General features: G+C 43.2%; 1 protein-coding gene across 1 annotated transcript in view; it reads left to right on the forward strand.

The window, feature by feature from the left end:
• Dcp1a (decapping mRNA 1A) overlaps positions 1-4,553 on the forward strand; it is a 56,765-nt gene extending 52,212 nt beyond the window's left edge. The window contains exons 8-10 of the mRNA XM_042680098.1: positions 314-379; positions 2,003-2,221; positions 2,536-4,553. Of these exons, the coding sequence (XP_042536032.1) occupies positions 314-379; positions 2,003-2,221; positions 2,536-2,616 (366 nt within the window). The 3' untranslated portion in view covers positions 2,617-4,553. The remainder of the gene's footprint in view (positions 1-313; positions 380-2,002; positions 2,222-2,535) is intronic.
• Positions 4,554-14,061: the final 9,508 nt, after the last annotated feature.

Raw genomic sequence — 14,061 nt, forward strand, 5'->3', positions numbered from 1 at the left:
TCCCACTCTACCTCCTGAGTTAAGTAGCTGTGATTACAGGCATGCATCACCATTCCTGGCATCACCTTTTTTTTTTTTTAAGACATGTAAAAGGATCTGACTGCATGCCTTTTCTGAGGGGACCTCAATAGGAGAGCTGTTTGAGGTTCTTGTTGTCTCTACAGCAAGAGTCACTGATCACACTGTGACAAGTTCCTGTGAGCCTCTTCCCCCAGCAATCCAATAGCTAAATGTGTGAACCATTCTTGATTTCTCACCACTAACTAACTGAAACTTGGTATATCTGTTCATCTTTTCTTATTAAACCTTGCAGTCTATGCAGCAAAACCAGGATCCTGAAGTATTTGCCCAACCCAAGGTGTTGTCCAGTGCCATCCCGGTAAGGATCCCCTTTTTCTCAAGAGTACATTGAGGATTTCTTGTTTTTCTTACATGCAAGGTGAAATTTTTATCTTTCACGCCCTAACCCATCTTTGATACATCACCTAGACCAAGCCTCATGTCCTCTCCTATGATCTCTTCCCTAATCAAATGGAGGTCAGAACAGTCCTGGGTAGGCTTTTGCTTGGCCCTTTTAAGTAGATGGCCAAGAGTATGTCAGCCTGAATTCTTAAGAAGATAGTACTGTTCTGGAAGAGCTATGGTATCCCAGGGAACACAGCCACAAGCCTCTCATTTCCTGTTACTCTGATATAAAGCCTCCGGGTCTGTGTGTTCTTCATCCCTTGTTTATCCTCCCTGACTCTCACCCTGTGTTTTTTTTTGGTTTCTTTGTTTTTTGGTCAGTACTGCAGTTTGAACTTGGGGGTCTCACATTTGCTCGTATTCTCACCACGTAGGGCCATGCCCTCATACCTTTTTCCTTTGTTTTTTCTCAGAGATTCATCCTTTTTCTCCCTCAGGTCATTCTCAAACTATAATCCTTTTATGTACACCTCCTGCATAGCTAGGATTACAAGCAAGTACCACCATACCCAGCTTGTTGGGATCTTGCTGTGTGCCTTGGCTGGCTAGGAACCTTGATCTTCCCAATCTCCATTTCCTAAGTAGCCGGGAGCCAGCTGGGAGCATGAGCCAGCCCCAACCTCATTCTTTATCACCAGCTTTGAAATGCATATTCTTCTGTTCTTTTTTTTTTTTTTTGCCAGTCATGGGGCTTGAACTCAGAGCCTGGGCACTGTCCCTGAGTTTTATGCTAAAGGCTAGCACTCTACCACTTGAGCCACAGTGCCACTTTCCAGCTTTTTTCTGTTTATGTAGTACTGAGGAATCGATCCCAGGGTTTTATGGATGGTAGGCAAGCACTCTACCACTAAGCCATATTCCCAGCCCCAAAATGCATATTCTTTTTTTTCTTCCTCACATGTCAAATTCCCATTTGCTTTGAGCCTTTACACCTCTCCTTGGGGCTCAGAATTTAAAGTCAGCCTGATCTTGATTAGCTTGTCATGTTTTCACATGATCAATAGCTCTTAGCATGGTTTTGTGCCAAAAACCAGGCTAAATGGCTTAGATGCCAGAAAACACAGCCTTAAAACTCTGGCAAGCTCTTTGTAAGAGCAAAAGCACTGCTGGTGAAGTTCCCTGGTATAGCACATATTTAGCATGCTTTAGGCCTTGAGTTCAGTTTCGAGTACCCAAAATACAAAAGTCAAGAAAATGTGAGAAATATTTTAAATTTCATATTACTAATATATTGTAATCTTGTTATTGAGTATAACTAGATAGAAGCACATCTGAAGGAAGAAAGGAGGTAGTTGGGGTTTTGTTGTTGTTGCTTTAATCATATAGCTAGACTTTTTGCAGTATTAAGGATCAAACCCAGGCCGTAGGCAAGTGTCCTGTCACTGAACTATATCCCCAACCTATAAGTTAAGTTTATAAAGTAAGCTGGCAAGCTGTTTGCTATTTGTAAATTATGAGGTGACATATAAAAGCAGATGGGGGCTATGGGGCCCCCAGCTTCTACCCTTGGGTGAGGAATGACATTGTTCCCCTTCAGGTTGCAGGCCCTCCATTGGTTACCGCAACAACTACTGCAGTAGCTTCAGTCTTGCTGGCCCCAAGTGTTTTCCAGAACACAGCTCCAAGGTCTGCAGACCTTGAGAGGAAAACAGGCCCCCCATCTCCCCTCACCGTTACAACTCCAGAAAATCAGAAAAAGCCTTCCATTATTCTCAGCAAGTCTCAGCTCCAGGATACATTAATACATCTAATAAAGGTATGTAAGACATCAATTACTCTGGGTTCTCTAATTCTTTAATAAAAGAAAATTAATTTTATAAGTCCTTATAAATTCAGAATAGCTGAGAGTAATGTTTTTATCCTCCAAGCATTTGTTCCTAATAGAATAATAACTGAGTAGATTCCAGGATGTTGATGAGTAGCTCTGAGTGGTGAGACTATTTAAGTAATTGGTTATAAGCCTTACCGATCATTTGTACAATCTTTTCCTAAGCTGTTACCAACTAAGGAAGTGGGCTCTGAACAAATAAATGTGAAATGATGTGTTTTTACCTTTGCTATCTCTTCCAGAATGATTCCAGCTTCCTTAGTACACTTCATGAAGTTTACTTGCAGGTTCTGAACAAGAACAAAGACAACCACAACCTATGACTGCCATGGAGTAGACCTGGAGGCAAGAGTCAGCCCCACAAATAGGCTTCATTATGGAAACCTGTCTCTGAGTGGAACATGGAGTTTTGAGAATCCTGAAATTGAGCCTATGAGAAAGAGACTCACGCCTTTGAATGTTTTCCAAGTGACATTCTCAGTGATAATGGAGGTTTCACTGTGAAGCATCACCAGCAGACCTTTGTTTTGACAAAAACAAAAAAGATCGTTATGTCCTCTGGGTGTTTTCATCAGCTGTGAGCACATGTGTGACATAAGGAGTCTGACTTTTCAGTTTGTTTTCACCTTCAAGGACTTGGGGAGAGTGGTCACCAGCCTCGAAGCCAAGCTCAGCCTCAGCAGCAGCCCTCCCTCCTCCCACCCCTAGAAACCCTGGCTGATGGTCAAGTTCCAAACTAAGCAAGAGCTAGCTCTGCAAAGTAGCTTCACTTTTAAGGATCAGAGTTCAGGTTGATGAATTAGGAATTATTTGTTCAAGTGAAGTATATTTTATATGAGCACCCCCATTTGGGCCTTAAGAGTACTGAAATTTCCTTGTGTTTTGTTTTTAAGTATCCCCAGTCTTGCCATGTGGTAGGCCCCAGTGCAGCATTGCTATTTGACCAGGGCCTTGCAAGGAGGCTCTTTGGTGATGTAGGAAGAGGCATGTGACACCTTTGAGGCTGGGGCTGCACATGCCCAGATCCTACTAGAAATCTCCATTTTAAGTTACACTCTCCAGTGGTTTTGAAAATGTTAAGTTTGTGTGTGAAACACAGCCTTATTTTCCTTTTCTGTCTAAACACAGAAGTCATTGTTAATTGTTTTCCTTAACACTTTGACAAAAGGACCAGTGGACCAACCTGACAAAGCCATTTTGGTTCCATTCCTCAAGTGTACTGAAAACAGTTTAAAGCTATGCAGAAAAAGGAGCTGTTATTCACACTGCCCTTACTTTCTTGTAGAATGTGGAGTTAAAAAGAAAGCGTGAGATTCAGAACTTTACCAATGTATTTCTAGGCTGTGAATCCTTTCCCAGCCCAAAGTGTGAAATATATAAAGACGCTTTGTTATGCTGCTATTGATCTGCCATGATTTATACTTATTCTTTTATGGCATGTAATGATGTTTAGTAAGATTTTAATGTAGAATTGGATTTATTTCAGCAATAGTAATTTTAAGATATTCTTTGAATGAGTGTCTTTGTTTCTATGATACAGGTCATTTTGTAGTATTTAACCTATTAAGATGCACTGCTTACTTTTCTGAGCACTATTTAATGATGGGGGAAAAACCCAATTGGCTCAACCAGCTAGCATAAGGATTAGCTGTGAATAATGCTGACAAATGTGATGGTTCCTCGGGAACAATCATTTAAGCTTTAATGGTAACTCAGTCGTAAATCCATAGATTTCTTTCTAGCTGAATTTTTAGAAAATTACTTATGAATTACATACTTGTTTTAGTTTGGCCTAGGTTTTTAGCATAAAGAATACCTTGTTTGGTTGGCTTCTGTAAATCTGGGCAAGCTTCCTGAACAATGTTTCTGCTTCTCAATATAGTATATTCTTTTGTTGTCTACCTAGTTAGATGTCCATTGTGCAGAATTCAGGGAAGCTTGTAAGTTATATTCAACTAGGAATAGTTTGTTTTCAAAGATAGTATGTAAATTCAGCAACCAAAAATGAACTGCTCATGCATCATCTGGGAAAGATGAAGTTGTAGTAAGATTAGGAGTGTGGCTGATGCCAGGAGATGGTGTCCAAGGGGCCACGCGGCTGTTCTCATAATATGACATACCAGTAGGTTTGATCACACCCAACTATAGTCTCAGTAGGCTTCAGTAAACAGACATATCAAGAGATGTATAATGGACATTTGAAGTTAAATGATGCTTTTGTATATGTATGGTAATATGTGAGATACAGAGCAAATATTCTAAAAAGGGTCCATAATCAAATCTGTTAATTTTTGCCCTTTAATTCTAGGGATGGATATAATAGTTAAAAGAGAATCTATGATAAGACTTCCTTAGTGTGGACATAAGCTTTTTAAGTGCCCAAGAAATGGAGACTTGAAAAGGGTCAACCTGTTTCAACTCCCAAATCTATATATTCAAAGCATTTACTTAAAATTCAGAAGCCAGAAGTTGGTGATCATGATTACCAGAAGTTCAGGCCAGCATGTCTCCAGAGAACCAGGCCAAGCCTGGATAGTTGCAGTTATATGGGCCTGGCCTGAAAGTCACATTTGGTTGCCTTATTCCTCATTCAGGCTTACTATCCAGAACCTCATGCTAGTTTAGGCTGCATGTTTACATTATTACAGTATCTTTACTGGAACCTTCTAAAATGGATGCCAAGATGGAGATGCTTCTTGCTAGGTTTTACAGCACCTCTGGAGTTCTGCATTTAGTCCACTCTGTCCATCTGTGAGTATCGCCCACACCTTTTGCTCCTGTGGTCCAAGTGTAGGCTCTGGGAGGAGCAGCACACAGCTTGGAGTATGGTATGGCTGGGGTGCCCCGGGGGTGGGGGCATTGCTCTTTTTGCTGTAGTTAATGTGAGATGTGAGTGATGCCTTTGAGTAGATTCACATGCCCCTCATCACCAGTACCTTCCAAACCGCTTTGTTCCTACTTTGTGATGCATCTTCCAGAATTTATGGGCATGGACATTGGCCTGCTTGACTTTGAATCTTCAATTTTCAAGTAACCATCTGTAAGGAGAAGCATTTCATGGGGTCTCCATATAGGACACCCTCAGCTTCCCTTAGATAGAGTGGTGGTTTTCTTAGAACCTAAGTCAAGATCCTGGGCCCTTCTCCACAGGAGGATGCAGACTTAGTTTAGAATATGGCTGACAAGGTTTTGCATGACTAAGCATTCTATTTCTGGCCTCTATTTTCTTGTGGCAATTATAAACTCTTATTGAATCCATTACAAGGTAAATATTTTAAATCATGCAGCTTTCTCTCCTCACTAAGAATGTAGTTTGGTATTTTCTTACTTTGTTAGAAGAGGCCATAACTGCCATTGTATTACTAATAATGCAACATGAAATCGAAGGTGCCTAATTGCTTAATAAACAAAATCAGCCATCATACTGTAACTTGGAGAGGAATGAAATGAGCACAGGCAGGAGTGGGCTCTGCCCATGTAGGTGAGGAGGCCTCAAACCCAGGCCCTTGCTGCACATTTGCTGTTGGGCATGTGTTTCTTGCCTAATCTTTGGTTTTCTTCAGTGCTATTCAGGGTACCTTCTGGAACCAATAGTGTCATGTGTTTTCAAGTATTTATAATATTAAGATCTGGCGAAGCAGAACAGCTTAATAGACTTTTTTTAAAGCTGCACTTGAGAACACTTCCATGAGTGGGCCAGGGCCTCAAGAAGCCTTTTTTTCCCCAGCAGACTTCAGCAGGAGAAATGTGTGCAATGTCTTGCTTCAATTTGGGTTTGACATCTTTCTTTAAAATGTAAAAATGCAATGTCGATCACTTTGAAGTGGGAAAGAATGCAAAGTTGTGTTTCCCTTAGAAAATGTGTTTTTAAACTATGTTTAAAGTAATCTTTTATTCCATATTACTGCTTTGGCCATGTGACTCTCATGACTTTCATTGTGCCGGATTCTCAGCTCCCTGAAACATGGAGACAAGAAGCTCTGGAATGACAGCAAGGTTTTCATTCTATGAGCACAATACAGCATCATTAACATTTTTAATGGTATGGGTTTTATACCATCTGTGTATGTTTGCAAATATTAAGTTATTACATGTTTGAAAATGAGCATTTTTCATCCTAAATTTTATATGTTTGCAAATATATTTTTTTAATAAAATTTCAAAACCAAGTTTTAGCACCTACTAAATTTTAATTGTGTTTTTATTTAATTTGTAGAAATAGGAACTTTTGAATTGAGTCCCTGCATCTTGCCAGACCCTATTCTGGTGAGACAGAGTAGGAGGAAGAATGAAACAAACAAGGAAAACCTTATCCACCTGTTCCCAGTCTGTCTACTTTGGGTTCCCCAGAGAAACAGAACCACTAGACAGTGTGTGTGTGTGTGTGTGTGTGTGTGTGTGTGTGTGTGTGTGTGTGTGTGTGTGTGTGTGTGTGTGTGTGTGTGTGTGTGTGTACTGGAAGGGATTTACAGAACCACTAGACAATGTGTGTGTGTGTGTGTATATGTATGTACTGGAAGGGATTTGTTATATCTAAAGACAAATTATAACAAATTCATTTTAAGGATATTGACTTTATTTCTAATTCTAGAATCCTGCAGTGTCACATTCTTTGTTTGTATGGTCTACCACTTAAGCCATATCCCCAACTATTCTTTTTCAGGTAGGATCTGACTTGTTGGGTTTGTTTGGGGGTTTTTTGGTTTGGATTTTTGGGGGTTTTTTGGTTTTGTTTTTTGGTGCTAGTCCTGGGGCTTAAATTTAGGACCTAGGTGGTGTCCCTGAGTGCTCAAGGCTAGTGCCCTATCATTTGAGCCACAGCTCTAAGCTTTTTGATCCTTAATTGGAGATAAGAGTCTCTTGGACTTTCATGCCCAAGCTGACTTTGAACCATGACTCTCAGATCTCAACTTCCTGAGAAGCTAGGATTACAGGTATAAGCCACTAGTGCCCAACAGGGTCTGCCATTTCTGCCAGGGGCTGGCGTCTGATCCTCCTGTCTCCAGCCTCCCTATCCCCAAGTAACTGGGATTATAAGCATTAGCTAATGCACCCAACCTACCTCACTGGGCCTTTTTTTTTTTTGCAGTGCTAGGGCTTAAACTCAGGGCCTGGTAATGTCCCTGAGCCTCTCTGTGGTCAAGGCTAGCACTCTACCACTTGAGCCATACACCACTTCTGGCTTATTCTGTTCATATGGTACTGAGGAATCGAAAGCTTCATACAGACTAGGTGAGACTCTATCACTAAGCCACATTCCCAGCCCCTCATCTCCTTTTATTTTTTTATTTTTTTAAATTCTTTTTGGGGGGGGTCCGGTTATGGGGCCTGAACTCTGGGCCTGGGCGCTGTCCCTCAGCTCTTCAGTTCAAGGCTAGCGCTCTACCTCTTGAGCCACAGCTCCACTTCCGGCTTTTTTTCTTTTTGCTTATGTGGTGCTGAGGAATCGAACCCAGGGCCTCAGGCATGCAAGGCAAGCGCTTTACCACTGAGCCAACTTCCCAGCCCCCCTCATCTCCTTTTAAAACAAATGTTCTGTTCTTTTTTCTTTAGTATCCTCTTACCTGTAGCTCCACACGCTGTTTTTTGTTGACGGGGTTTTGTTGTTGATTTGGGTTGTTGTGGGGCTTGAACTCAGGGCCTGGGCACTGCCCCTGAGCTTTTCCCACTCAAGGATAGTGCTCTACAACTTTGAGCCACAGTGCCACTTTCGGTTTTCTGGTAGTTAAGTGGAGATTAGAGTCTCAGGGACTTTCTTGCCTGGGCTGGCTTCAAACAACAATCTTCAGATCTCAGTCTTCTGAGTAGCTATCATCAGCACCTGGTTCACACAGCTTTTTAAATAAAATTTAGCAATATAAACCATTAGGTTTATTTCTTTATTTGGTCAGTCGTGGGGCTTGAACTCTGGGCTTGGACCCTGTCCCTCAGCTCTTCAGCTCAAGGCAAGTGCTCTACCACTTGAGCCACAGCGCCACTTCTGGTTTTCTGGTGGCTAGTGGAGATAAGTCTCACAGACTTTCCTGCCTGGGCTGGCTTTGAACTGTGATTCTCAGATTTCAGCCTCTTGAGTAGTTTGGATTACAGGTGTTAGCCACAAGCACAATAATTATTATTTTAAAATAAACCTAATGACCAGGTGCTAGTGGCTCACTCTTGTAATCCTAAACTACTTAGGAGGCTAAGCTCTGAAATTGCAATTTGAAGCCAGTCCAGGTGAGAAAGTCTGAGACTTACCTGCAGTTAACCACCAAAGAGCCAGAAGTGGAACTGTGGTTCAAGTTGTCAGGAGTTATCCTTGTGTGGAAAAAGCTAAGGGAGCCAGGCGCCAGTGGCTCACGCCTGTAATCCTAGTTACTCAGGAGGCTGAGATCTGAGGATCGCAGTTCAAAGCCATCCTGGGCAGGAAAGTCCGTGAGACTCGTATCTCCAATAAACCACTAGAAAACCATAAGTGGTGCTGTGGCTCAAGCAATAGAGCACTCGCCTTGAGCTGAAGAGCGCAGGGACAGCGCCCAAGCCCAGAGTTCAAGCCCCACAACCGACAAAAAAAAAAGAAAAAGCTAAGGGACAGCACCTAGGACCCCAGTACTGGAAGGAAGAAAAAGAGAAAGAAAAGAAAGGAAGAAAAGAGGGAGGGAAGAAGGGAAAAAGCAAGGAAGGAATAAAGATTGTGGATATTTTAAAGTAGTTGTTATACAAAGGAGAGATAGATGTACCTGAGCACAATTGCACAATTTCTCAAAATCCCCCTCACCCTCCAGCCCAAGCCCTCATCTCTCACATCTATGGGTTCCTACCTGAAAGGAGGCTGAACAGCATTTGCATTCCCAGCCCAAGATGGTGAGATTATTAATGCCCCCAAGAGGACTTTGGAGTTCTTCATGATGGTTCAGCACCTTCCAGGCCATCTCAAAGAGGTCAATAGAATGGTGGGCAGGTAGGAGAGGAAAGATTGGAAAACAGAGATGCTGTTAGTCCCCTTTTCCATCAGGCTGGAAGTGGCGGTCTTTCTGTGCTTGACAACACTTTGGCTACCTAGGACCAAGGCTGCTCAAGTCCCTTTGCATTCACAGGGTGGCACACAGAGATGCATGTCACTATCTGTTATGAATAGAATTAATTTCATCCTCATGACTATCTGAAAATAAGGGAATCTATAATTCCAGCTAATTCTCTGGACCTTTAGTGCAATCTTTAGGAAATAAGGAGGGGCTGGAGGATAAAAATGAAGGCTAGGGGCTGGGAAGGTGGCTCAGTGGTAGAGAGCTTGCCTTGCATGCCTGAGGCCCTGGGTTCGATTCCTCAGCACCACATAAGAAAAAAGAAAAAAGCCTGAAGTGGCTCTGTGGCTCAAGTGGTATGGCGCTAGCCTTGAGCTGAAGAGCTGAGGGACAGCGCCCAAGCCCAGAGAGTTCAGGCCTCAGGACCAGACCAAAAAAAAACGAAGGCTAGGACTGTAAATCATGATATAAAGAACCTACCTCACATTCAAGAGTCCCTGGGTTCAATCCTCAGCACCACAGAAAGGGAAAGAGAATGGGAAGGGACATGAAAGAAAGGGAAGAGAAGAGGAAAAGAAAAAAAAATACATTTGATTACTTGATAAACTTTCTGGGTGGCTGGACATGGGGTGATACTGGGAGAGTGCAGATGTCCTGGAGAAAAAAACTTCCAGTGCACACCTCTTGTGTACTTCCCTTTGCTTCCTGGCCACAGAGGTTTAATTCCTCCCTGCCTCTACACCCCACTTCTTATACCTAAATATGTCAGCAGGTTTCCACTCTTCCGGCCCGACAAGGCTAACCTAGAGCACAGAGCCTGGCATGAAGGAAGAACTCAACATCTGTGTTGTAAGAAAAATCCCATTTTACTGATGTGGGGAAACTGAGGCTCAGTCAAGAGCAAAGATCTACTGTGGGCCAAGTAGGCTTTAGGTCCCCTCTCTTTACACTCTCCCAATCTCAAGATGGAACCTTACCAGTTAGAAGCAAAGTTGACTGAGCTAACAGAACCAGACTTTCTGGAGAGTTCTTTGCCAAATTTGTATCCAGAGCCCTGGGAAGGTTGCCACCCTCTGACCCAGTAGTTTCTTATTTAGAGGTAACTCCTCAGGACATGGATGTGGATTCCAAAATGTTAACTGCAAGGTAATATCTACCAGTGAGAAAACAAAAGCAATCCAGTCATCTCTGGGGATGAACAATAAATGAGAACAGAGCTCTATGATCAGACATTACATAGCTAGTCCAAATAACATCTTGAAAGAATTGTGAATAGCTAGGAGGAGAATGTAGAAGAAAAGGTATATTTCATAGGATCCTGACAATTTTTTTTTTTTAGTAATAAACCACAATAGCAAATTTATTGAGCAATGACTGTTTCCAGCTTTGCCTGATTCTCTGAGGTATCTGGCCCCCATATCCACTCTACTGTGAGTCTCTAGTCTTCCCTCCACCCATGCTCCTGTTTTATGTTCTCTGTGACATTTATAATAAATCAATATCTTTCACATGAATAAATGACTAACGCTGGTCCTGTTTGGGTGGAAGAATATGTGGCTTAACTTTTAAAGTTTCTATATTTTCCAGGTTTTTACAATGAGCATGTTTTACTTTTACAATCAGAAATTAAGAGTGTTCTTTAAAAAATGGGCAGGGGCACGCCTCAAGTGGTAGAGTACTTGCCTAATAAGCATGAGGCTCTGATTTTAAACCCTCAGTTTCACCAAAAAAAAAAAAAAAAAAAAGCCAAATCAGGTGCCAGTAGCTCATGCATATAATCCTAGCTACTCAGGAGATTGAGATCTGAAGATCCCAGTTCAAAGCCAGCCAGGCAGACAAATGTAAAAGACGCTTCTGATTAATCAGTTAAAAATGGAGAAGTTGAGATGAGTGGCTCAAGTGGTAGAGCACTAACTTTGTGCAAAGCCCTGAGTTCAAGCTCCAGTACCAGTACTAAAATAAATAAAATCTTTAAAAAGCAATTCCAAGCCAGATAATCCTAACTACTTAGGAGGCTGAGATCTGAGGATCATGATTCAAAGCCAGCCTGGGCAGAAAAGTTAGTGTTATCTCCAATTAACCAGAAAACCAGAAGTGGCACTGTGCCTTAAAGTGGTACAGTGCTAGCCTTAAGCAAAAGCGCTCAGGTATGGTACCCAGGCCCAGAGTTCAAGCCCCAGAACAGGCCTAAAAAAAAAAAAAAATCTGTATGAGAAAAATGTGCATCCAACTTTTTTGTGTTCTTGCTTTCCTGGGACAATATTAAAAGAGGTATTTCCTCCAAAACAAAAGAGAAAACAGGCATTGAAGAGCAGAGATGGATTTATTAAAACTCCATTCATCAACCTACAAGCCTCTGTCAGGTGCCTACAACCAGGGGCAAAGGTGGGCACTTACACCAAAAGGACTTATTGCAGGTTCTTCATTGCTGGCCAGGGGCCCTGGGTATGAGCCAAAGGAAGGGTCCCAGGATCATCAAGATTTTGGCTCCACTGTAATCCCTGTGCTGAATTGGGACTCACAGCACTGGGCCCAGGCATGTTTCAGGAGCCCACACATGGGCCCAGCCCTGCCAAACCAATGCCCGACACTGTCACTCAGGAATGCATCTGCTCAGGGCCATTCACGCCTCATCAGTGCTCACTCAGTGGACAAGGGATGGCAGACCTGCCGGAGCACATCACAGTAGCTTTGCCCTGAGTTGCATGTGGACAGCTACGCAAGAACAGCAGCCCCCACAGCCTGGGGCTCTGCTGTCAACCCAAAAACATCCTGGGCAGCAGCCTGGCTTATGAAACATAGACATGGGTTTACATAATCATGGGAAATGAAGAAAAAATGTGCCTTCATACAAAGACACCCCCCCCCAACTGCAACAGGATGTTTTTCAAGATGGAATTTTATTTTCTAATGGTTATAAGCCAACCGTGTTCATTGCCATTAAACCCCAATAAAAAGAAAAGGAGCTGGGCACTTTGTGCTGACACCTGTAATCCTAGCTACTCAGGAGACTGAGATCTGAGAATTTTCTTTCAAACCCAGGCCAGGCAAGAAAGTCTATGAGAGGATCCATCACATCCATCCCAGGGGACCACGCAGAGGCAGGCAGGCACAGGAGAAAGATTATTACAAGGTTTATTAGAGGAGCCATATTTCTCTCAGAGAGAGAGAGAGAGAGAGCACATGGCAGCCTCCACTATCTAGGTAGCAGCAAGGTCTCCGGGGTAGGAAGTGAGGTTGATGGGAGTTCAGGTAGGTCTGGGTGGAGAGAGGAAGGGGCCAGCAGGTCTGGGTGGAGCTGAGGACCAAAGGGGGGCATAATGCTTACAGCCACCAGAAAAGCCAGAAGTGAGCTATGGCTTGAATGCCTTGAATAAAAAAGGGATAGACCCTAGTTCCTACACACACACACACACACACACACACACAGAAGCATACACATACATGTGCACACTTACAAAACAGTCTCATGCTGTCAAATTCAAACTAAAACTATTGTAGCACAAGCTACCATCAAAATTCTTGATCCTCCTGCCTCAGGTTCCCAATGTTGGGATTATGGGCCTGTACCAACACACTTACCTTGTGTTGACTTTAGAATGCCTTCAGCCCTCTGGGGTACCCAGCAAAGCATTGAACCTAGGGTGACCCAGTTCCAGAATCATAAATTCTAGTGATGTGTTCCTGCAGAGTTCCAGAAACCCAACATACTTCCCTGAGAATCTTATTAACATTTCAGAGTGATAGGCTCCATTCCAGAGACTTATTCAGAGATCTGTGTGCTTAATTATTATTTCAGGCAATTAGGATCTGACTAGCTGCCATTAAGTGCAACTTGGAATTCTGTTGTTCCAGAATTGGGCATGGTGGTCTACACCTGGAATCCCAGCACTCAGGAAGAGGTAGGACCATGAAGAATTCAAAGCCTTCCTTAGTGACATACTGAGTTAGAGGTTAGCCTGTCAGCAAAATCCTCTGTGTGTGTGTGTGGGGGGGGGGGGGGGGTGCGGAAGCCGAGGCAGAGGCAAAGGAGAAGAGGAGAGGGGAGAGGAAGAGGGGACAAGAGGAGAGGAGAGGAGAAGAGAGGATTGAGAGGGTGGAGGGTGAGAAGGGAGGGAAGGAGGAAGGAAGGAAGGAAGGAAGAAAGAAAGGAAGGAAGGAAGGAAGGGAGTCTGCGACTCCACATTTCACTCTGTGCAGCCTGTACAACCCAATAACTCCCTTCCAGTAACCAAAAACTAATAGTAATAACCTCAATAGCAATACTTAATCCCCTTTGGTATGTTTTGGTGATCTGGGAGGTCTTGGACGCTGGCTCCCTGAGGGTGCTCTTCACTGCAGTTACTGCATGGGTCCTAAAGGATGACTCAGTTGTGAGGGCTGGTGTTGGTGTCCCAGGGCTAGTGGGTGCCAATCTGCTAGAGCTGGTTTGTTGGAGCAGATTGGCACCCACTATCCCTATGACCTTGATTGACCTGATCAATCTCAATGTGCTCATCTGTAAAGCAATGATTACTTCCCCTGTGAATCCCACCTACCACAGGAAAGATCTGCAGGAACTGGTGGTGTGGCTCAAGTGGTAGAACACCAACCCTGAACGGAAAAAGCTGAAGGACTACGGAAAATGATAAGGGACAGCGCAAAGCCCTGAGTTCAAGCCCCAGCACCACACACACACACACACACACACACACACACACACACACACACCCCACAAAGATCGATCTGCAAATAAACCGCTAAACTCTTCGCTAAACTTAGGAC

Source organism: Dipodomys spectabilis, unplaced genomic scaffold (genome assembly GCF_019054845.1).
Source record: "Dipodomys spectabilis isolate Male_0828 unplaced genomic scaffold, ASM1905484v1 ptg000054l, whole genome shotgun sequence".
NCBI classification, from domain to species: Eukaryota; Metazoa; Chordata; class Mammalia; order Rodentia; family Heteromyidae; genus Dipodomys; species Dipodomys spectabilis.